Source organism: Plasmodium inui (assembly GCF_000524495.1).
Source record: "Plasmodium inui San Antonio 1 unplaced genomic scaffold supercont1.41, whole genome shotgun sequence".
NCBI classification, from domain to species: Eukaryota; Apicomplexa; class Aconoidasida; order Haemosporida; family Plasmodiidae; genus Plasmodium; species Plasmodium inui.
Window position 1 is genome coordinate 3,914 of NW_008481875.1, and position 21,282 is coordinate 25,195.

At 42.2% G+C, this 21,282-nt stretch overlaps 5 protein-coding genes across 5 annotated transcripts; all 5 read left to right on the top strand.

Moving 5' to 3' along the window:
• Positions 1-7,374: 7,374 nt before the first annotated feature.
• Positions 7,375-7,554, top strand: C922_05149 (hypothetical protein; the record flags this gene model as incomplete). The annotated part of the gene is made up of 1 exon (XM_008820721.1): positions 7,375-7,554. The coding sequence occupies one exon, from the start codon at positions 7,375-7,377 to the stop codon at positions 7,552-7,554; it is 180 nt and encodes a 59-aa protein (XP_008818943.1).
• Positions 7,555-9,862: 2,308 nt separating this feature from the next.
• On the top strand, positions 9,863-10,808 carry C922_05150 (hypothetical protein; the record flags this gene model as incomplete). Its single annotated transcript, XM_008820722.1, has 2 exons — positions 9,863-9,970; positions 10,638-10,808. The coding sequence occupies 2 exons, from the start codon at positions 9,863-9,865 to the stop codon at positions 10,806-10,808; spliced, it is 279 nt and encodes a 92-aa protein (XP_008818944.1).
• Positions 10,809-12,721: 1,913 nt separating this feature from the next.
• On the top strand, positions 12,722-12,946 carry C922_05151 (hypothetical protein; the record flags this gene model as incomplete). The annotated part of the gene is made up of 1 exon (XM_008820723.1): positions 12,722-12,946. One exon carries the CDS (start codon positions 12,722-12,724, stop codon positions 12,944-12,946), a length of 225 nt encoding a protein of 74 aa, XP_008818945.1.
• A 1,418-nt stretch (positions 12,947-14,364) lies between these two features.
• On the top strand, positions 14,365-15,861 carry C922_05152 (hypothetical protein; the record flags this gene model as incomplete). The annotated part of the gene is made up of 1 exon (XM_008820724.1): positions 14,365-15,861. One exon carries the CDS (start codon positions 14,365-14,367, stop codon positions 15,859-15,861), a length of 1,497 nt encoding a protein of 498 aa, XP_008818946.1.
• Positions 15,862-20,013: 4,152 nt separating this feature from the next.
• On the top strand, positions 20,014-20,461 carry C922_05153 (hypothetical protein; the record flags this gene model as incomplete). Its single annotated transcript, XM_008820725.1, has 2 exons — positions 20,014-20,151; positions 20,258-20,461. The coding sequence occupies 2 exons, from the start codon at positions 20,014-20,016 to the stop codon at positions 20,459-20,461; spliced, it is 342 nt and encodes a 113-aa protein (XP_008818947.1).
• Positions 20,462-21,282: the final 821 nt, after the last annotated feature.

The following is a 21,282-nucleotide window of genomic DNA, read 5'->3' on the forward strand; positions in this document are numbered from 1 at the left end:
TGGCGTTCAGGCGGAGGATATTAAGGGAGTAGAAAGTGGGGAAGGAAGGTGGGATTTTGGGGTTTCCCTTGATACTATTGCGTCTATACTTCGGCCTCCCCATCTTTAGGGGCTTGAACCGGCTGTTCGGGGGTTTCTCTCCTGAGGTTTAGTCCTTCGGGTTTAGACCCTTGGAGGTACGGTTTCGAGCACACGGGTTAGCGTTCAGGGTCTAGGATTTAGACTCAAGTTTTCAATTTCAAGGGATCTGCCTCACGGTCAGGTGTTTAGTTTTTCGTTTCAGGGTTCAGGGTTTACGGGGTTAGGTTTAGCACTTGGGGCTCAGCTTCTACTTTTTATGTTGAGAGTTCCTGGTCCCGGAATTATTGCCTTCGGTTTAGGATTGTCGGTTTACGGTTCCGGTGCTCAGGTTTCAAGATTTAGCGTTTGGCGTGTACACTTCATGTTTAGGGTTGACGCTCTATCGTTTACGCCTACTGATTATGTTTTACCCTGAGCCTTCCACGATTTAGTCTTCAAGGCTTAGGTTGATGGTTCAGGGGGTTTACAGTTTAGGGTTCAGGGGTCAGCGTGTATGGGTCCTGTGTTAGCGTTCACCGTTTAGGTTCGGGTGCTGAGACTCCAGGTTTTAGGATTTCTGCTTTAGGCTTCACGGTTTACGATTGAGTGCGTACCTTCTTGTTTCCAGGGTTTAGATTCACTGTTCAGGGTTCTTCTTGTAGTTTATCAAGATGTACGATTTATGTTTTAGGGTTTAGTGTTCAGTTTTCACCTGTTACTGCGAGTTTTAAGGTGTATGGTCTCACGTCCCCGCTCCTGGTGTTTGTCTTTATTTTTTGCTTTCAGGGGGTCATCTTCTAGTTTTAGGTCTCATTATTCAGGGTTCACGGTCCATGGATTAGACTCCAAGGTTTCGGGTTTTGGGTTGAAGAATTAGATTTTTGGATTATCTTTCATGCCTCAGCTTTCAGGCTCCAGGGTATAGTGTTGAGTGTCCAGGTGTTAGGTTTTAGGCCTCATGGTTTAGTGTTTAGGCTTCAGCGTCTAAGGTCTAGGGTGTTGGCTTTAGGGTTTAGATAGCAACATTTAACGTTTTGTCTTTGTGGGGAAGAATTTTGGTGAGGAATCTATATTCTAGGGGCGTATGACTCAGGGGATAATGTATAGCTTCGTCGTTTCGGTATTTGATCGTCACATTCTTGCCGTGATGTTGATGCCCCTTGCTCCAGTGCAGGTCCCGATTGGCCTCTCTTCTTTAGGCCTTGTTTTGAGTCGTCCTTCTGCTGGTTTCGTCAGGTTGCTTCGGGGCTAAAGCTTTCTTTTCCCCCTATTGACTGATTTGGAAGCCTGGACACAATGCTTAATGCTTCACATTTTTGGTATTTTGGGTGGGGAGTCTTAGGATGCGCCTTAGGGGATTATGGGACGGGATTTAGATTTTAGGACTTAGATGATATATCTGCTCTCCTGCCTCGATCCCCTTAAATTTAAGGTATAGTTGGTTCTGCTTATTCTTTTCTGATAGCTGTTTTGCAATTGTATTAGGCTACTGCGCTTAAGGGTCAGGAGGTCCTTTTAGGGTTTACGCTGCAGGGCTTGCGCTTAGCAGCCAGGCTGTTATTTTCTATTCTGGGATGTGCAGATTTTATAGTCCTTCGATGCAGGCTGTAGTGTCCAGGCGGTTCCTTCTGTTATCTAATATTCAGCTTCTACCCTTCAGGGTGTGGGCGGCAGGGGTCATTATGTACTCTTCAGGTTTTACTACTACAGAGGCCAGTGGTTAGTTGCTTATACTTGCACATAGTTATACTATAAGAGTGTTTCAACTTACTCGTAATACGGGGACCATGTCAGGAGGTTATGCCCTTGGATTTTTCGTTTAGTCTTCTCCTTTTAAAGCCAGCGTTGGGGGTTCATACTTGGAGGGGTAGGTAGTGCATCTCATTATTCATCTTTCTGTAGCTTGGCTTCTACGGACGACATGTTGATGGCTGATTCCCTTGTGTTATTTTGATTACTGATGTGTTTTCCCTCTTGTCTTTCGTTGGTTTAATTTTGGTGGCCTCCTTCCCTAGGCGTAGATTTAATATGGTATGGCTTAATATCGAGGAATCTTTTTGGTGGATTGAGATTTCGTTCTCAAGCATGGAAGTTTAGTGGTTAGCCCTGGGGTTCCCTGGGGTTAAGGAGGCACCCGTATCTTATAGGTTTGGGGACTTAGTTTTACGGGGGTCTGTTCTTTGTAGTTCCTATGGTTCTCGTTTATAGCTTCTGACTTTAGGCTTAGGCTTCATGGGGTATCCCTAGCTGTAGGCCCCGGACTCTGCTTTTACTTTTGATTTTTCCTGCATTAATCTGTACTCTTTATTGTTAGGAGTCGACGATTCCTCTTCCCCTTCTTTAGCTGTTAGGCGCAACGTATAATTTCTCTTCTTTGGCTGCCCATGCTTTTCGGTGTAACGCTTATTATTCTGAGACTCGTTGTTCCTATTACGACTCAATCTCCTAATGGCTCGCCTCCAGGTTCGACGCTCGATTTGCACATTTATTTCTCATGCTTAGGGGGCAAGACTATGGCGTTATCTTGAGATTTTATTCTTTGGGTGTTGTTTGGTCATTCTTCCGAGTCTATATTTCTTCCGTTATTGCCCAAGCTGTTATTGTTAACTTCTTCGCTTTCATTCCTTATGGTATACCGCTTAGCCCAGGATGATTAAATTTCCAATTTTGAATTTATTCTTTGGAGTCTGAGCCCTGCTTCTCTTAGGTGAATTCCTGTGCTTTAACTTGTATGGGGCGTCATGTATGGCTTAGGCCTCAGTGATCTTGAAGTAAGTTCCATGCTGCCTGCACTCTTCGGCACATGCAATGCTTAGGCTTAGGGACTGGAAATGTATATCGCAGAGGTAGGTTCTCAGTATCTGCCCATTTCCCCTATTATATGGACTCTATCTCTTACTGACTAAGCTGTGCTGTTGACTTCCTGTTTGAGGCTTTAGGTTTCTCCCATTATCGCTTATGCCTGTTGTCCCTTTGTTACGCCCTTCTCCGGCCTCCGTTCCTGTAATTCTGAGCGCTGCAACTTTAGGAAATTGTATTAAAGAGTACATTTCTCTTTATATATTTTACCAGTACTCCTTGGTTGTTACGCTTCAATTTTACGCAGTTAGGTTGCAGGGTTTAAGCATCTATCTCATTTGGGAGTTACTCAGGCATTGGGCTGTTGCTTTATGGAGGTTTGGGGTTGTCTCTACCTTTATTGTTCACTCCGTATTCTTTAATATTTAGCATTAATGCTTTATTTCCTATCCCCCCCGTCTGAGTCTTGAGCGTATTTGTCAGGCTCTATTCTCTATGTTTACGCCTCCAGGTTCCTGTGTATGGCCGGGGGGTTCTCTTTACCCCTTAGCGTCTATTAGTACTGCTGGATAAGTTATCTTAGGCGGGTAAGATTTATTGATTATACGCCCCCTGTATTGTTATCACCCTTACGTGTCTAGGATTTACGGTTTAGTGTCTGGGTTATATGTTTTGGGCCCTACGATCTATATTCCATGGCTCAGCCTCCACGGTCTATGAGTGAGGCCTAAGGCTTAGGGTGTATTGGCACCCTCTAGTCTTTATTCCTACGGTTAACTCTTTACATATGCCTCCTTATCTCTGCTATTTGCTCTTATTTCTTATCTGCTTAGCTATAGGATCTTCTTCCCTATCTTGACGGTGTACGGTTCAGATTCCATGGTTGCGGATTCAGTTCTACTGTGTACGACTGATCGGATACCCTTAGGGTCTATTTGTGTTTGATGAAGTGTTGGGTCTTTCTCGCACGCCCTAGGTTCACGGTGTATATCGTCTGTGTACTGTGCACTGCTCAAGTCTATGTGCTATGGTTCATGCTTCAAGGTGTGTTGGTGTATTTGGTCCTATTATTCTTCAGGGTATCTCCCCGAATGTTTCTGCGTTAGGCATCATGTTTAGTTTCTACAGGTATGAATTTGGGGCGCCATCTTGTATTGCTTTTTCTTTACTTCTTATGGTTTCGATATTTGCTCTATTAACTGATTTTCAACTTTGAGTGTCTGTGTTGTATGATTTATTGTGCAAGCTTCATGGTTAAGGCCCTATCCTTCCTGTTTCCGGTTTTGTGATCACCCTCTAAAGTCTATTCCTTACAGTTAACCATTCAATGTTGTTCGCTCCGGATTTACAGTTTGGAGTTTAAGCAGCCCCTCACAAGCACCATTGCCCACTCTGCGTTTCCAGGTGTTGTTCGTTCCCCCTCGATTTACTTTATTAATTCCTCCTTCGTGTGTTAACCGTGCGCCTCTTGGTTGTTTTTAAGGCGCCTTCTCTTAGTTTCTCTCTAAGGTCTTCCTTTAGGTGTCTTGGAAGATAGAAGAAGAGATATATTGGTAGATTCTTTATTATTCTCCCCATATTCAACATATTTTAACCGTGTTAATATAAAGATACGGAACAGTCAATGTTCAAACTCCGTCGGTTTCCTTTATTGAGATATATACAGAGGGACAAGAGTCTTACTGATATAGTGCTATTTCCTTCGCTGTCTTATTCTCATCCCTTTCCCATAGGATATATTCGTAAAATCGGGGAGTTATACATGCAGCGATGTCGCAGCGAATTATAGAGCACATATTCATCTATATTAATGTTAATCTATACTGTTGTAAGATCTGTTGCACATGAGTTGTCTCTCATATTCAAATGTGTATCCTCCTGTCGCTTAATTCTCCAGTAATGAGTGTATAAACCACCTAACGGAAACTAAGCAAAGTCAGGTAGTTAGATTAATCACTTTACCAATGTCACCCTAATCTATAATCAGAAGGGACTCCTAACCAAGGGGGTTCCTACGACAAGTCTTTTAGATTATTAGGGAATCTATAAGAGACTTCCTTAGTCCCTATGTATATTTATCCGCTATTAATGGACTCAAACATGTGAGGCTTCTTATATATAACCTTCTTGCGTCATCGTTATTGTGAATTAAACTTTAGCTTTCTCATGATTTATATATTGAAGGAAACATAATAATGCTAACTGATGTGAGGAGTCCATATATTATTTATAAAGATATCTACAGAAGATATTAATATTAAATATTCCCTAGATAGGACTGTGTGGAAACTGATAAAATTAAGTAAATAAGACCGTAGTAATTATGATGTCCCTAAGGTATATAAAACATACTGCTAAAAAAGTGTTCATATATTGATGATTACTGGATGAACAGGCAGAGGAACTGGCGCTACACCGGGGAAATTGTAGGTTTCTTATTGAATATGTTGCGTTTTCAAAATATAATTAAAAAGAAACAATAGGGAACAACTTAAGGATAAAGGTTCAAATAGTTAAATAGTTTTTACAGCCGGTGTACAGAAGTCACTTCACCTTATATGTTAACTAGTCTGTATAATTCATTTGCCTAATCTTATACTATATTAAGGGTTTGTGATAAATATATTTATTCTATAACTGCTAGATATCCATGAATGCAATTTAAGAGCAGAAGGATGATTATTACATCTATAAAAAAGGGACTGAAGATATGTTATATTATTAGTAATCATAACGACTGATTATAAATTCGAGCAAGATTCAAAAGTGCAGAATGTCCGAGAGAATTAGGTCATACAAAGATAAAAAATCCAGGTTATAGTACCAATGATCAGGAAAGCTATGAATTAAACTATATACTATTAAGGATTAGGGGAACAATACAACAAACCTCAAGGAAAATGATATCCAAAGGGAATATTTCTCGATATTATAATACCAATAGGGAAACTGAAAGAGCAATAACCAGGAAAATTAATACTCCTCGCCAGCGTGTCTGATTAAAAGGAATATACAACTACCAAGTAGCCAGAGTACGCCAAATATAACATACTATTAAATATAATGAAGACCAAGAATATGGAAGAATAAATAAACTGATTAAAGATTATTATGAATACCAAAAAATCCAACGGAGGTAATAGAAATAGAAGTCTTAACCTTAATGACCCACACAAAGGACAACCAAGGTGAGTACTAATCAACAACCAGGGGGAACAGGTGAATAATGACAAATAAGTACTACGGAGCCAAGTCCCTTATTGAAACCTAAGAAGTTACCAATTAGAAGAAGGAGAAAGTGAGGTATTTTCTATAATGCGTATTTATTATTTTCATAACTAGCGCTAGCAGCTAACTTAGGTACAATCGGAAAAAACTGAGGCACGGGAAGCTAGTAAATAAGAGTTTTTCATTATAATATTACAGCTGTCAAATATGTCTCTGTCAGAAGATTAAAAATCTATACACCTCTCAAAAAACTCCAGAACTGTTAGGAAAACAAGGACAAATATAAAACTCATGCAAATATGTAGCACGGAATGGTCAATCAATAAATTATAAGTCACATCTTATTAGCCAAATTTGACCCTTAGATAAAGCAAATATACATCACTCTATTTCCGGTGCGAATTAACTCTCATGAGCAGAGACGAAATAATATCGAGTTAAGAGTACATTGATAATTATACACCATACCGTCCTTTTATTGTTGCCATCAAAAGAAGACAAACAGCGAATAATGTATTAAGAATGGGGAACTTATAAGACAGAAAAATGGGAAGATATCGATGGAGGCCGTACTTAGCTACAGCGCCCAGACAGATCCAAATATTCTTCGAAAAAGAATCCTAACCAAAAAAGGAGAAGTCGAAAACGGAAAATAAGAGCCCGCCTGGATAACCCCAAGAGAAAGCAGCAAGGGAGTAAATAACGAAGCACTCCGAGCAAGAATGAGGCGAAGTGCCAAAGGAATAATGAGCCTAAAGCTTCCAAGAGGCGGAAGAAAATTGACCGGTTTACAACTAAAAGAAAGAAGGACAACAAGCCCCCACGACATACTTCCCTAGGAAGCTCTGGGGATTTCAAGGCAGCCTCTCTCCACGAAAGGTGAAAGGACACACAGGAATGGGTATCTCCGTGCCCCATCAAGGAAGGAGAAAAAAGATTAAATCTCTCGATCAACTACAAAACAAACGCAATGGCCATCCAACCCCCCGCATCCGAGAAATCAGCGGAGGAGATCAAAGAGAAGAAGAATTATACTGCACCCCTAAAGAAGTATTAGGTACTTATAATCAGAACATTAAGGCCCCCAAAAAACCTCAGCAGGCCTTCCCCACCAACCAAGCCTACAAGTGTCAGGCGTAATATAATCAGCTCCACTCGAATCAAACGGCCAAAGCGAAAGGAAAAGACACCAGACGCCAACGCCCAAAGAAAAAGGAGGCCCCAATCAGGTCTCTTGAAGCAGAAACTCTAAGCAATATTCAAGTTGTAGTACATCGCATAAGTAGGATGAGGATTTTAAGTAAGTTCTCATCAGGAGCAGGAAATATTCACACTTATGAGATCCAAATCGTAAGCGAAATCCCTAGCATTATAGGCAAGGAAAACTTCCAAGGACAAACGGCGAATTCTGATAAAGAACAAGTCCAGCCGTCAACCAGAGGTACCAAGGAACAGGTCAGATCATGAGGAGAAGTAGACAACAAGGAGACGGAGTCTTCCAGGTTCAAGCTGGAGGAGTATACCCATAGAAGGGAAGAAATCCAGGCAAAAGCTCACGAGTCAAAGGGACAAGAAGGGGGAGTAAAGAGAGGAACTTAAAATTAAGATCTGCCCTATGCATTTTATTAGACAAGGCTAAGGTTGAACAACCAACTCGTCCCAGCCACTTAAGCACTACACCTATCCAAAGGGGGGGACGATACACAGATCAATGCGGAGGAGTCAAGGAAAAAAGTACTACAGCAGCGTTTATAAAGTGGTTGAACCCAAATCTTTATACTAGTTTAATACAAATGCAGTGATCTAGTATATACCAATTCTAATAAAAGCAAAGGACAATACGAGCCAACATCGTAAAGAGGCCATTGCTATGGGAAGAAGGAAGAATAGGGGGAGAGAAGTAATAGCCAGAAGAATGGGGAAGATATCTGGCTTAATGGAAAGGAGAGTCAGGAAAAAAGCACGCTGAATGCGTATTTTAAACCAAGCTTATGCTATCCACACAGGACGGTAGTATAAGGACCACAATACCAAGACAAGCCATGGAATCGGGAGTGTGATGTGGCCAAGAAGGAGGAGGTTCACAGGAGCGGAGAAAGATAAAGGTATAACATCAAGCAACCAACCCTCTAATAGACAGTGAAGAATGTACATTAGATGATGATAGCGGACGTGAGACATGGAAGCATCCCTCCACTGAGCAAAAGATTTAACTTATATCGCCCAGGTGCCGGGCGGGACCAAAACAACTCAATCTGCCAAAAGGAGTAGCAAAACCGTAAGCCCGGCTGGTCAGCGAAAAACTGAAAAGTACCAAATCCCACAGAAAGAGAGCACCTAAGAAGGGAAAAAGGAAGAAGAGGATACCCGAGCACATTTAAAGTCAAGTACACACCAGGGTTATAACCTGTGCGAGGAACCCTCCGAATCAAACATCCTGCAAGCAATGGATTAAGAAGAATCCCACAGCAAAACCCCAAGAGGAGAACGGCAAACCGAGCGAATACCGCACCAAGGCCAACGGCAGGCGTATGAATAGAGATGAGGGGGGGGGAATATGCTAAGGCTCAGGAATCTCAATAATTAAACCAACAAAATCTCCTGATACAAAGAAGCTCCCCAAACGGATAAGAACCAAACGCAATTAAGACGCAGTAACAGCCCAAGAAGTGGGGGGTTGACCTGTTTATACCTCACAACACCCCCCTGAGGAATAATTAAGAGCAAGAATTACACAATATTACCACTAGGTTACTTAAATATATATATATCAGAAGTCTAGTATGATGTGGTAGCGGGGACTCAGAAGAAGTAGTTTCCCACGTATACATCAGAGTCTAGGACTTTAAGTCTATATTATCATAAAACATATCGAAGCAGAATCTGTATAATATTACAGGCCCAGCTAAGGTTAAACTCAAATCCAAAGCAAAAAGGAGGTTACAATAATAATCCTAAATCAGAACCCTCCGCTCTGGCGTTTCGTGGAATAAATCAGCCAAAGACTAAGAAAGGCGGGAAGGTATGAACATCTCGTAATCAGGAGACCTTTAAGAAATAAAAAGGAATTAGTGCCCAAGAAAATGGGAGAAGATATTAATTCAAAGATAAATAAGAAGGCAATGTATCGACACCAACAACAGAAGATACAAGAAACCGGACGGGCCCAGTAGAAAAGCCCAATCCTGGACGGGAGAGGCACTAGCAAGTAACCAAAAATAGACTAAGGACCCCTAGATGTAAAACTTTTCTAGATAGGGAGTTGATTCAGAGTTTAATAAGAGAATCAACACGAGGCCAGATTAAGAATCAAAAGGACCAAGATTAATTTTATACTCAGGGTAGAGATATAGTGAGAAGCGACAAATCAACTGTGCACTTGGTTCCCAATAGAAAAAAGAGAGTCTAAAGTGGCTAACCCTACTACTCAACACCGAAAGAAAAACACAGGAGCCTAATCACAAAATAGGCAATATATAATAAGAGGTAAGGCAAAAAGAACTTATAATAACCCTTCATCAAAACAGACTAAAGCAAGGAACTCCTGACCAAGAAATCAAGTAGTGCTTCCAGCCAGATGTAAGTCCTAAGTCAACTCACCTCCCTGAGCACCAAAATAACTCCAAAAGCTCAAGTTCAGACTGATTTTTCTTGTATGCGTGAAGATAACCACAGGCAAGGAAAAAACAATATGGGAAGTCTAAACCGAGTGAGGAAAGGATCTAGGCTAAGAAAAATCCAAAATCAGGATTCAATCAACACCAAATGAGTAACCATGGAATACTGTACCGTGGAGCTCTATATAATTCTCCACCAGTCGAAAGATAAAATAGGCAGGAAGGACGTAGATGAGTCAGACCAAGCAGGAGGAAAGGATAATCTTGTAGGAAGAGCAGGAGAGGGAAAGTACAAAACTTCTAAGGAAAAGAGTTGACCTCAGACAAACTCAAGGGGATCAGACACAACCCAAAGAGCAATTAAAGGCCAAACCGTCCATGAACCCCAAACTTAACGACCAAGAAGAACAGCCTCCGGCTCAAGCGAGAGGGACTGAGAGAAATTATCTAAACCTGAGAGTAAAATTCGCAACCACCATACAAAAAAGCTAAATGTAGGAGGGAAAACATCTGAGTATCCCAAAAAAAACAACTTCGCACAGGATGACTGACACAATCAAGTCTCCAGTCCTATAGAAAAAACACCCCCGAGTAGAGACCCTACCAGGCACAAATTTCCTCAGGTAGAAGGACCAGTGTGGATATTGAGACATTCTCTGAAATCCCACCACCAGGAGAAATAGACGATCAGAACAAGAGAATTCATCCATGAACAATCAACAAAGGAATTCCCAAAACAAATTCAGGTCGAGAATCCAAACCACACAATAACAAGAACAGGGAACCCCCCTGTATCTTCTGAGTCCCTAGCGCCCGAGCGTAGAAACAAAGAGAAGGAGGAAAAAGTGATGCAATCTCCCTATACTCAGCCAATTTGCCGAGACCATCCTACTTATAATCCGATTAAAACAGAATTACCAACCCTGACAAGAGTTCAGAAAAAGAAGGGAAAGGACGAAAACTATTGAAACAGCTACCACACCTCAGACAAACTTTCTCCAAGGCCCAATCCAGGGGGGAGCCTCAGGTAAATTAAAGCAGAAGATTAAGATAATTCATCCAAAAGATGGAATTATTAGATCAAATGTCAACAACATCTCTTGAAATAAAGATACATCCAAAGGAGCCCCAGGAATCAATCCGCTCTGATCCAACCAAAAAAGCCTCAGGATTTCAGCTCGTCCCCAGCGAAAGGATTCACCCAATACTAACTAAGAATTTAAGATATAGGAGAAATCGACGAGGATGAAATAAGATTCGCACTTAGAAAGAAAAATCACGTTCTCTCGGAAGAAGTCATAAGCGCAGTCTATTCACACCACAAATATGAATAAAAGGACGGGATCCAGTCCCCCACACGCGGACCTCAAAGCGTCTCATAGATTATGTCTTTAAGTTAACAAGATTAGACAGGAAGTCTTAAAACAATTTTCTCCCAGTGAATCTCAAAAACACAGCCCAGAGACTCGCTCCACGGACAAATTGAGGCGAAGTTCCTAGGACACACAGGAAGAAATTAAGAACCGAGTAACACCTCAGGATAAATGAAGACAGTCTAATTTCAGACAGGAGGCAATTACCTAACATCCACCAAGAGCTCACAACAGGCGCGGATAATCCTATCTGAATTAGAGGATAGTTGAGCAAGCCACAGGGGCTGAAGACAGATAATTTATGGAGCAGAAATTAGAACCCCCCGCGTAGAATACGGATTCAGCCAGGTAACCGAAATAAAAACTCCCCTATCACCAATTTCGCGAGAAGGGAAAAATTCTTGACTCAGGAACTCCAGGAACTCTAGAATTCTGAAAAGTAATAAAACAGGCAGCCGAATTGAAAATCCGGTCTCCCACAATTTCCTAAGTATCGTAAACCAAGACAGGAAGCTTCGCAGGCATTATGCACAGGGCTAACAGGAGGAGACCGACAATGATGTATACAATTATCTGTCTAGGACCCCATCAAAGAGTCTCCAGACTAGAAGTTGTAATTCAATAAAGGAAGTGTGGAATGTAATGGACGCATCGACAATTTTGACTAACTCACGAGCGAGAGCGCGACGCCTAAAGGAGGCAGGTGAAGGATATAGGGGAGCATATAAGCTCAAGACCAAACCAGACGAGCAAGGACAAATAAAGATTCCGGAGGAAGAAACTTGGCCTATGTTTACCTAACGAGTCAACCAATATTAGAGTTTAGAGATGAGTGTCGCGCCTTTAAGAATAAAGACGTAGGTCACTTTGGAGGAGTCCTAGGAGATATTAAGAAACTACTTACCGAAACTAAAAGAATCCCCAGAAGAAATCTCGACAAAACTAATGCAACCTCACGCCCTATCTCGAGACCAGGAGGAATCCCACAAGAAGGAGCCATTGCATCCTATGATTCAGAAACTAGGGAGTAAAGTTCTAGCGGCCATGGAAGAGGGGTGGCATATAAGGTTTTAGAAGTTACGTTGAATCCAAGCCCAAAGCATAGCAGAGAAATCTGAATGATAGTTAATAGCAAGGCAGAAGCTGCAGCTAAGTGAGGCCCCAAGGATAAGAAGCCAAACGGCGGAGTAGGAGCATAGCAGGCACCCGAGTCCAGTTCTAAATTAGATCCCCAGAGACACCAGAAACCGTAGGAAAAACTCATTGACCTAGGGACCTCCAGAATAACAAGATAAAGTTAAGATTCCGGAGTACCTTACCCTTAATCGGAAAAAGGGGCTCATCCGAAAACTATGGACGGTTCGTCAAGATTCCACGAGTTCAGGAGCTCCAATCTTTTAACCCAAAGGACTCACTTCCCCGACAAAGAAGCGTCAGAGTTAGGGACAGGAGGCCTAGTAAGAGAAACCCACAAGACTCTCACCGTAACATTTCGTGACAAGATGACAAAAAAAAAAATCCAGAATTAGCGAAGGGGGAGGTCTTCGTAGAGGATAGAACTTCCAGGAACCTAGTTTCTAAGAACGTTCTGTTGTTTCAACAATATCGACAGATGATGGAAGCAGTGAGGGAATAGACAAGTTAATGAGTGGCCTACAGCCGAACGATCACGTAACACAGGATACGGATCGAGAGGAACAAACAGCTAGGACAAAATTCACGAATCAGAATTCCGGTGCTGAGCAAGCCAAGGAGGCACTAGAAACCCCAAAAGAGACCAAAGGAGGCTTAACTAAAGAAGGGCAAATCCTAGCAGCAGAGGAGTGCCAAGGAGACTTAAAAGCAAGGAAGATGACTAAAAAAATTTAGCTTATTCTCAGATATTGAGTAAGTCAATGAATAGAGGAGCTGATCCCAGAATCTTCTAGGGCAGGCTTCTTAAGGTACCCGTGGGAATAATCTCCGGAAGCAGACAAGATCTCGTCGATTTAGAAACTGACCGAGATATTTCTGAAGTCTATGGAATAACCAAAGGAGTAGCAAAGGAAATAGAAACGCCAGTTGAATATTAGGAAGGGGGTCCAAACTGTTTCACAGTCAATTGTATCTGTTGCCCAAAGCAACTTACAAGACGCCCAGGAGGTGATAAACGGGGATCTCTAGGGAGCAATAACACCTCAGAAAAAGCCTCAGTAGCTAAGGACCTCAACAGGAGAGGAAGGCGCACAAGTCTTATCAAAACCGAAAACCCAAAGCAAAGCGTACGCCCCCTGTGAGATAAGGTAGAAACTGGATTAAGCCAAGTCCAGCCGGGTCGTGCGAAGATGTCACGCTCCAAGTTCCTAAAGCCTCTGGCAGGCCCGAATTAACTGTTGAAGTTTATAACCAAAGGACGTTGTAGATGACTGAAATCCAGGTATCCGAGGATAAGTCTCCAAGAGCGTCATAAGCAGAGGAGGGACAAGGGAGGAAGAAGGAAATTCTGGGACTTAAGTAGAAGTTAATTAGGGCTAACATCAGGAGAGGAGATGAACAAGAAGCCAAAGATGAGTGGATAGAGTCGGGGACCTAGGCGGCAATATCAGGGTCTAGAAGGAGAGAGAGTCTAGAGTTCAGCAGAGTTACAATGGGGCGGATAATCCAAAGGTTGAGATGAGGAGTTGAAATTAAAAAATGGACGTAAGACTCGGGGAAGAACGAGCACAGAGATGAAGCCAGAGGAACACCCGAAGGAAAAATAGGCCGATCGGCGAGATTTTTCCTCGGGATAAGAAGGAGGGAATGAATTAAGAAGCCAAAGGTCGTCTAAGCATATAGGAGGGATAGAGTGATCAATGTCTCTCTGGAGCTCAGAGAGTAAGGGTAGAAACAACACGGCGGAATGGTTCGGATTATCTCCTATCCACCTCAAGCGGGATAAACCAGACCAGAGAAGACAATCCCGTCGTGAACCCAAGGGGCGATCATGTCAGAAGCCGTAGAGGGTCTCTCAGAGACGGAAGGTTGATGAGAAATCTGAGACAGTATAAGGAAAACCCCGCGGCAACTTGAAGATAAAAGGATGACCTTTATGAAAACCAAACGGCAGAAGGAATCTAGCGGACGAAAGAAACATAACCATCACTGAGTTCAGTGACCACGGAGTATACAACCCAAAGCCAGAGTAGGGTATCCCCCCCAGCCCAGAAGTTGAAGAAGCATGAAAAATTCTATTGAGGTTCGTCTCTATGCTATATACAAAGTAGCTCCGCCTGAATGTTAGGGATTAATTTACACGTGACTTAAGTATGGAAAAGGCTAGATGGGAGCTACATAGTCAGCCTTTGCAAGGGAGCGTCGCCAAGATTAATTTTTGGAGTCCAAGTTTCTGTAATTTTGAACCCAACTCCCAACCCTTTTGCTATAAATATATAGACGAATTAGACAAGGAGTCCAGATGGATAGGTCTGAAGAACTGGAGCAGCACCCCTCTAGGGGAGGCAGGAAAAACCACGTGGAAGAATCTGCAGGGTCAGTGGGAAAAAACTGAAGTCGTAACAGGTGGTGCAAAGAGAGGAAACGACTGGAGGAGTTTTATAGCGGAGGTATTCACCAAGAGCATAGAAACCGCGACTAAATATAGAGAGAGTCAGGACTCAGGGCCAACTATTTGGACCGAGGGCGATTGGTATAGGACGTTGGAAGGTCCCCAAGGCACAAGGGGTTATATAGGCACCACGTCGAACGGTCAGGAATTTCTAGGAGTTTTCGCATGTATTCTGTTAACAATCCTGAAATTGAAGAGGAACCCGGAGTTACCGGACCAGAATTATCCGGACTATTGTAGAGGAGTAATCAACAGGATGAAGATTCCAGTAAACAAGTGGAACAGCTGGATCCGGACGAAGCAGGGGAGTATAAGATATGAAAGGCAACAAAAGTGTACCTCATACAGGATGGATAACGAGTGCCCAGAGTACAAGTTCGCTCTTCTTCTTACAGTAATACAGGGTTTAATGAGGGTATGTCCGAGCTGTGGTCCGTATAGGCTTGATTATTGGTTGGACAAGGAGGGTTGGGTGACCGAAGGAGGGAAGACGCAGTATTGTCAATTAGAAAGCGGGCTGTTAACCTGTCCACTTAATAGTAGTCCAGGTGAGAGGCCAACACGCGATTTAATGGTAGCAGTGTATAAAGAACCAAACCCGATGAGCAATCCTATATCCATCGGCTCGGCAAAGGGATCAAGAGAAGAGAGCTCTACCGAGGCACTTTCCCCAGAATTACAGCAAGTCGGGGCCAAAGGCCAGCTGCTGGTTGGTAGGAATTTAGAGACCGGAGGGGGTGGGGGCCAAAAGCCGGGGGAGTCTTCTGAAACCCCCGAAGCCACTAGCAAGAATGACATGGTGTTAAACGTCTCTGGACCTCCAGCGGCCGACCACCAGCAACAGCAACAGGACGGTTCTCATGATAAGGCGGAAGATGGGGTGACCTCAACGCCCTCAATTGACATCGATGACCCATCTTCCGGGCAGTCGGCTGATTCCACAAAGGAGTCCTCCCAGGAAACCGAGGAAACATCCAACCAGGTTCCAGAGACTGACACTAGACTTCACCTGTCAGACAAGGAGGAACCTGAGGCAGGTTCAACAGCCGTCGGTAGCATAGCCGGCGGGGTCCTAGCCGTTATGGTATTGGGGGCATTAGCTTCGTATGGTTTTTGGAGAGTATATGGGCGTCCGAGAAAGAGGGGAAGGTTAAGGCGGGTCCCAACCCCCAGGGGGGTTTTTTATGGGTCTGTCTGAGTTGGATTCTGTTGATTGTCTGAGTTGATTTTATCGTCCATGATAGGACATGTGGCAAGACTTGTGAACGAACCGAGTACGGGGGAGGAGGTTTTCATGGGGAGAGGGGGTATTAGCACTATGAAAAGTTGGGTAGCAGATTGGAGGAGCCTACTTTGAGATCTGACGGGGGAGGAGGACGGTTAGGGGTTTGGGGTGACAGCTGCTTCAGGGTTCACTGTTCTGCGGTTAGGTCTTAGGGTTCAGTGGCTACGTTTATAGTCCACGGTTTAGGTTCAGGGCTGAAGCCTTAGCGTTTAGGATTTAGGTTCAGGGGATCAGGGTTTAGGCGGGATAGTTCATGGTTCAACGTCTAGGATCTAGGGCTTAAGATTCAGGGCTTTGCAGTTAAGCTTTATGGTTTAGTGTTTAGGTTTTAGTTCTTAGGCCTTAGGCTCAGGGTTTAGCGTTAAGGTTTTTCTGTTCCTATTTCAAGTTTAGGGTTCAGAGTTTAGCTTTCACGATTTAGGGGTCAGGGGGAGTATTAAGGTTTAGGATTCATCGATTACGTTTACGGTTTAGGGTTTAAGGGTTAGGGCTTACGGTTCTGTTCTGACTGTTTAGGGTTTAAGGTTCAGTATATAGGCTTCAGGCTCTAGGTTTACTTTCTAGGGGTTAGGGGTGATCCTTTACAGATCCGGTTTTAGGTTTTATGGTGTACTCTTTTTTCGGAGTTTTAGTGTTTAGGGTCTAAGATTTAGGGTTCACTGTTCAGGGGTTAGGTTTTATCCTCTAGGTCCTACGGCTCACGTTTTATGTACTCCACTTCACGATTTAGGTTTCAAGGTTTACTTTTAGTGTCTAGGTTTTAGTTTTCAGTGCACAGCTTTTAGGGTTCATTGTCCAAGATTTAGGGGTCAATCCCTAGACTTCAGGTGTGTAGGGTCTAGTGCTTAGGGTCCAGTTTTTAGGTGTTATGGCTTATTTTTAGTCTTGAGGTTTAGGTTTAGGGTTTATGGTTCAGGTTTCAGCTTTTAGGGGTTCTGGATTCAGTGTTTGGCTTTGATCTTTACGTCCTATGATGCAGACCTCAGGTTTCTGTCGTTACTTGTCACGGTTTCGCGTGTAGTCTCTAGTTTTCCGATTTCGGTTTTAGTCCTTCGGGGGGGTATTCTAGGGTTGCTTATTCAGGGATTAGATGTCTGGGTTTCTGCTCTCAGGTCCATGGTCCAGGTCTTAGCTTTGAGGGTTGAGATGTCGGGTCCATCCATTAGGGTTCATTCTTAGACCCTATGTGTGCGGGCTTAGAATTTACGTCTAGGCGGTAGGGCTTCTGACTTCTTCTTTATGCTTCTGAGGTATTGGTTACAGGGCATCTTTGAGGTTATATGTTTTATTCCTCAGTTTTCATCCCTTATCTGGAGTTTCTAGTTTTCAGTGTTTATGGTTTATGCCTTATGTGTTATTGATCATGTATTAGCGGTTAATTCCTACTTTCTATTTCTCAGGGATCATATTTAGGGTTTACTGTTGTGGGTTTACTTATCAGTGTGTATTCTTGATATTTCAGACTCTTCGTTGTGGATTTATTCTTCATGGCTGGCTTCTGTTATCTACGTGTCAGAGTTTTACGAATTTTAGTACCGGGATTTCCGTCCATACCTTATGTTTCAGGCCTAGTTGTGAGGTTTTACCTTCTACGCTCCTGCTCCTATTGCCTTATCCTTGACCCTGTCCTGTTCCGGAATTATTTCTTACTTATCATTCAGAATTTTGTGTAATCGGGGAAGTGCATTCTCTTATATATCTACTCGATGGAATTTCCAAGTAAAAAATAAGCAGCAATATCCTCAGTTATAGTGGTTATAAGTCTAAATATGCATGGATACCTCCTCGATTGTCGAATATTCTTCTCATCCTCTAATGATATTAGTTCTAGTGATTTTTAATAACCCAAATAACAGTCGTAATATCTTAAAGAAGAAAGAGAGAATAATAGGAGCAGAGAAGTTGACTAGGATTCCTCTATGGTAATTTTTGAAATAATCAGGGAAGATTGTTGGCGTTAGCTCACTACTATTATATAGATGTCCGCCCCTCGCAGAGTGCCGCAGCATGTACAGAATATTACTACACATCTCTTGTCTCACTCCTTGAAGTTTCTAAGGAATGCGAGAGTTTGTTTTATTCAATTGGAGTACTTCCTTATCTCCTTGTAGCTAGTAAAACACTGTCAGGCTGAATCAAACATTATGTACAAATCTAATAATATTTTTCTACGATTGCGCGGCCCCTGGGCTTCTTCACATTTCGTTTTGTCATGTGCCCCTTCCTAGAAAATTAATTCCACTTGCTACTATTACTCTTCGCACTTGATAATGTATATATACTGGGAAGGGGAATTTCCAACAGGACTATTCTATAAATACATGAATTGTAGATAGTCTCCTTGTCCAGTTTTTGTAAAAACATATCTCTTGCGTAGATAAATGAACCCTGCTCTGTCTTCTCTGTTAGTTGTCTGCCCCAGGGATTCTTATAGATATTATATATAGCTATATATATACGGAATCCCTGTTCTTCTTCTTTATACTTCATTCAGAGTAATTTACCTGTGAGAAGGTGATTTTCCAGATGTTTTCTATCACATGTTTCCGGCGGGAAGCCGCGTATACTTACAATTTGGATATCTATTTGATCCCTTCTTTTTCATATGTGGCATCCATTGAATTAACCGGTTATAGTTTCCACATAATATGAAGGTGGGCTTGGTCATATCATGAAACTCCTAGGCACATCATAATATTATGTGTGTCGGACAGAACTAATCCGGTGGCGCAAGGGAAGGGATTTGATCAAATAAGAGTACACCATGATCCTATAGGTATCATCTCTGCGGTGTAGAAAAGAAAAGAAGAAAACATATACGGCCTAGATGGGCGCCATTAACAGATATATAAGGATCCACTTCTGTACGTGATCTATCACTGAGGAGGATACCTAAGGAAGAAATGTCCAGTCTTCAATATTTTCCTGATACATGGAAATGGCAACGAATGATCTGTCTGAAGAAACTATATCGTGAGAAGTACAGTGGAATACACGATGTTGGTAGTGGCACATTTGCAGTGTGGTATTTGACACTTCCTTGCCGATGGGTTCCGAACAAGTATCCACAAACGGTGTGTTCCTTCCCTCCTAATATCTTTTGCGATCGCCTTATTCAAAAATAAGATGGCCCTGTTATCTCAGACGACTTCTTTTCCTTCCTTTTTCAACTTAAGCTGAGGACCGAGCTTATAAAGTAGTGAGCTTGGGAGTTCGGCACCTTTATCACATAATATGTGTCGCTTAATTGATCATATAAATGCTTCGCTTCCATCGTTCCTGTCTTCACACATATAGATGACGCTGTCATTTGCCCCCGAAGTCAACTTAACTAATAGGAAAGGTGGCAGCGACATGCTCTTTATCGTATATGAAATCAACTTTGAGTATATAGCTCAGCTACTTCTCTAAGGAAGAAACACAGGCCAAATAACAAAAAAAACAAAAGATATCACGGCAGCATGCCAAGTCTCCTGCACACGATATTGTGTTGTGTGGTGTGGCGCCTCTAACAATGACTGGAGGGAGAGGCATACGAATGAAATCAGAAATATCTGCAAGAAATTATAATGATGTAACAGATATTTATGGAGGCATATGAGAATCATTCCCGATTACATATCGTTGTATTAATGCATCCAATGTGAGAATGGTTATAATACGTGTCTGCCCCGTCGTCATTTCCCTCCTTTGCTTTAACAGAGAGTAGAAAAAATACAAAAGAAGACGAAGAAAAGATCACAGTGGTAAATGGGGACAAATGAATTAAAACATCGTTCTTGATGTCAGTAAAACAGAGATTAAAAAGGAAGTCACATGTCCCTCCTAATATCAACCTCGGGAGAAAAGATAAGATATTTGGAGATTGAACAGCACGGAGCCAGAACGGAAGTGAAAACAAAAACAGCCATTGTGAGACACATGAGAGAGGGCATATAATAATTCCACTGATAACCCGTCATAGAAATCCCTCCTGAATTCTCCTGATTTGTACCTTTAAAGACAGCAGAATTATCCTTCTTAGAAGCTAATAAAATGCGACCAATGAGTTTCCTCTCATTACACATGAAACATACTCTTGATCAGTTTCAGGGAGGTAGATGCCAGAGAAAAGAAAGATACACTTGTCGTCATGACAAGAATAAATTATATATCCATTTTAGCTTCCTATACCAGACTCTGATTTCAGGAGATGTATTCGGGGTAAGTGATGAGGCATCCATATAGCTAACTAAGTCTGCAGCATTTCGAGGATACCCAGAACCCTCATAGAATGGGGCCTCTTTACTTATAATTCTACATACCACAGGAACGGATCTATAACGACCATATTAATGTAAAACTGAAAGAAGGGACTTACTCAAGGCAAAATACCATCTTACTATACGGGACACAGTTGAAATGTGATGTAGATAGGAAGATAAAAAAAAAAAGGGGAATAATTGTTCATTTTACAAAGGGGTTTTCGGAATTACGATCCCCCTTCAGCGACAGAGAAGCCCCCTATCATTAGAACATAGCATCCAATAATAATCAGGTATTGTGGCCGAAGAAGCTGCAGAGATCTCGTTTCACCTCTATTTCTCCACGCCTCATATACAATCTTTAAAACAACAATTACTGATACCGTCTAATGTCTGTCCATATTCGGATACTTTCAGAATCACATAAAGTTATCCTATGACGCCTAAGACAAGGAGTCCATAAGATACACAAAGGACAGTTGTCAATGGGATGCCTACTAATAACGGTAATACTTCCAGTGTGAATGCAACCAACATCGGTAAAAGGAGCATCAGACGATATACTTCAATCCCCAGCAGCGAGTAGTCACTCCTCCTAATATGCGGATGCTGTTTACACCTCCCTACGGAACTGTATGCCTTATATGATAAGGACGAGGCGGAACGATGTAGAATTCTTCGACATGTATGTATTATTTCTCCCGTCGTGAGCTTACGTATTGGATCGCACATTGAATTGATGACGGCATGGTATTGCTTGAGAAGTGCATGCATATTCTACAAGGGTAGATGACAAGGAAGTATTGATGTGTCCCCATTTCCCATGTTGACGAATGCGAAGATTGTCGTAGTACTGTTATATCAATGTATTAATGGTTGATCTATACTGATATCGGCAAAGTATCATTCTTTTAAGAGTATAGTTCTATAAGAACTACAGATGATCAGCAGAACTGTTCTGTGAGTGTACTCATATCTCCCTAGTGTGATGTCTTGGAGTGCACAATTGTGGTGGGATTCTGGATACCCCTCATGCACAATTATTAAAGGAGGTGGAATATCATGGCCTACTGTTTAGGCTTCTATTATA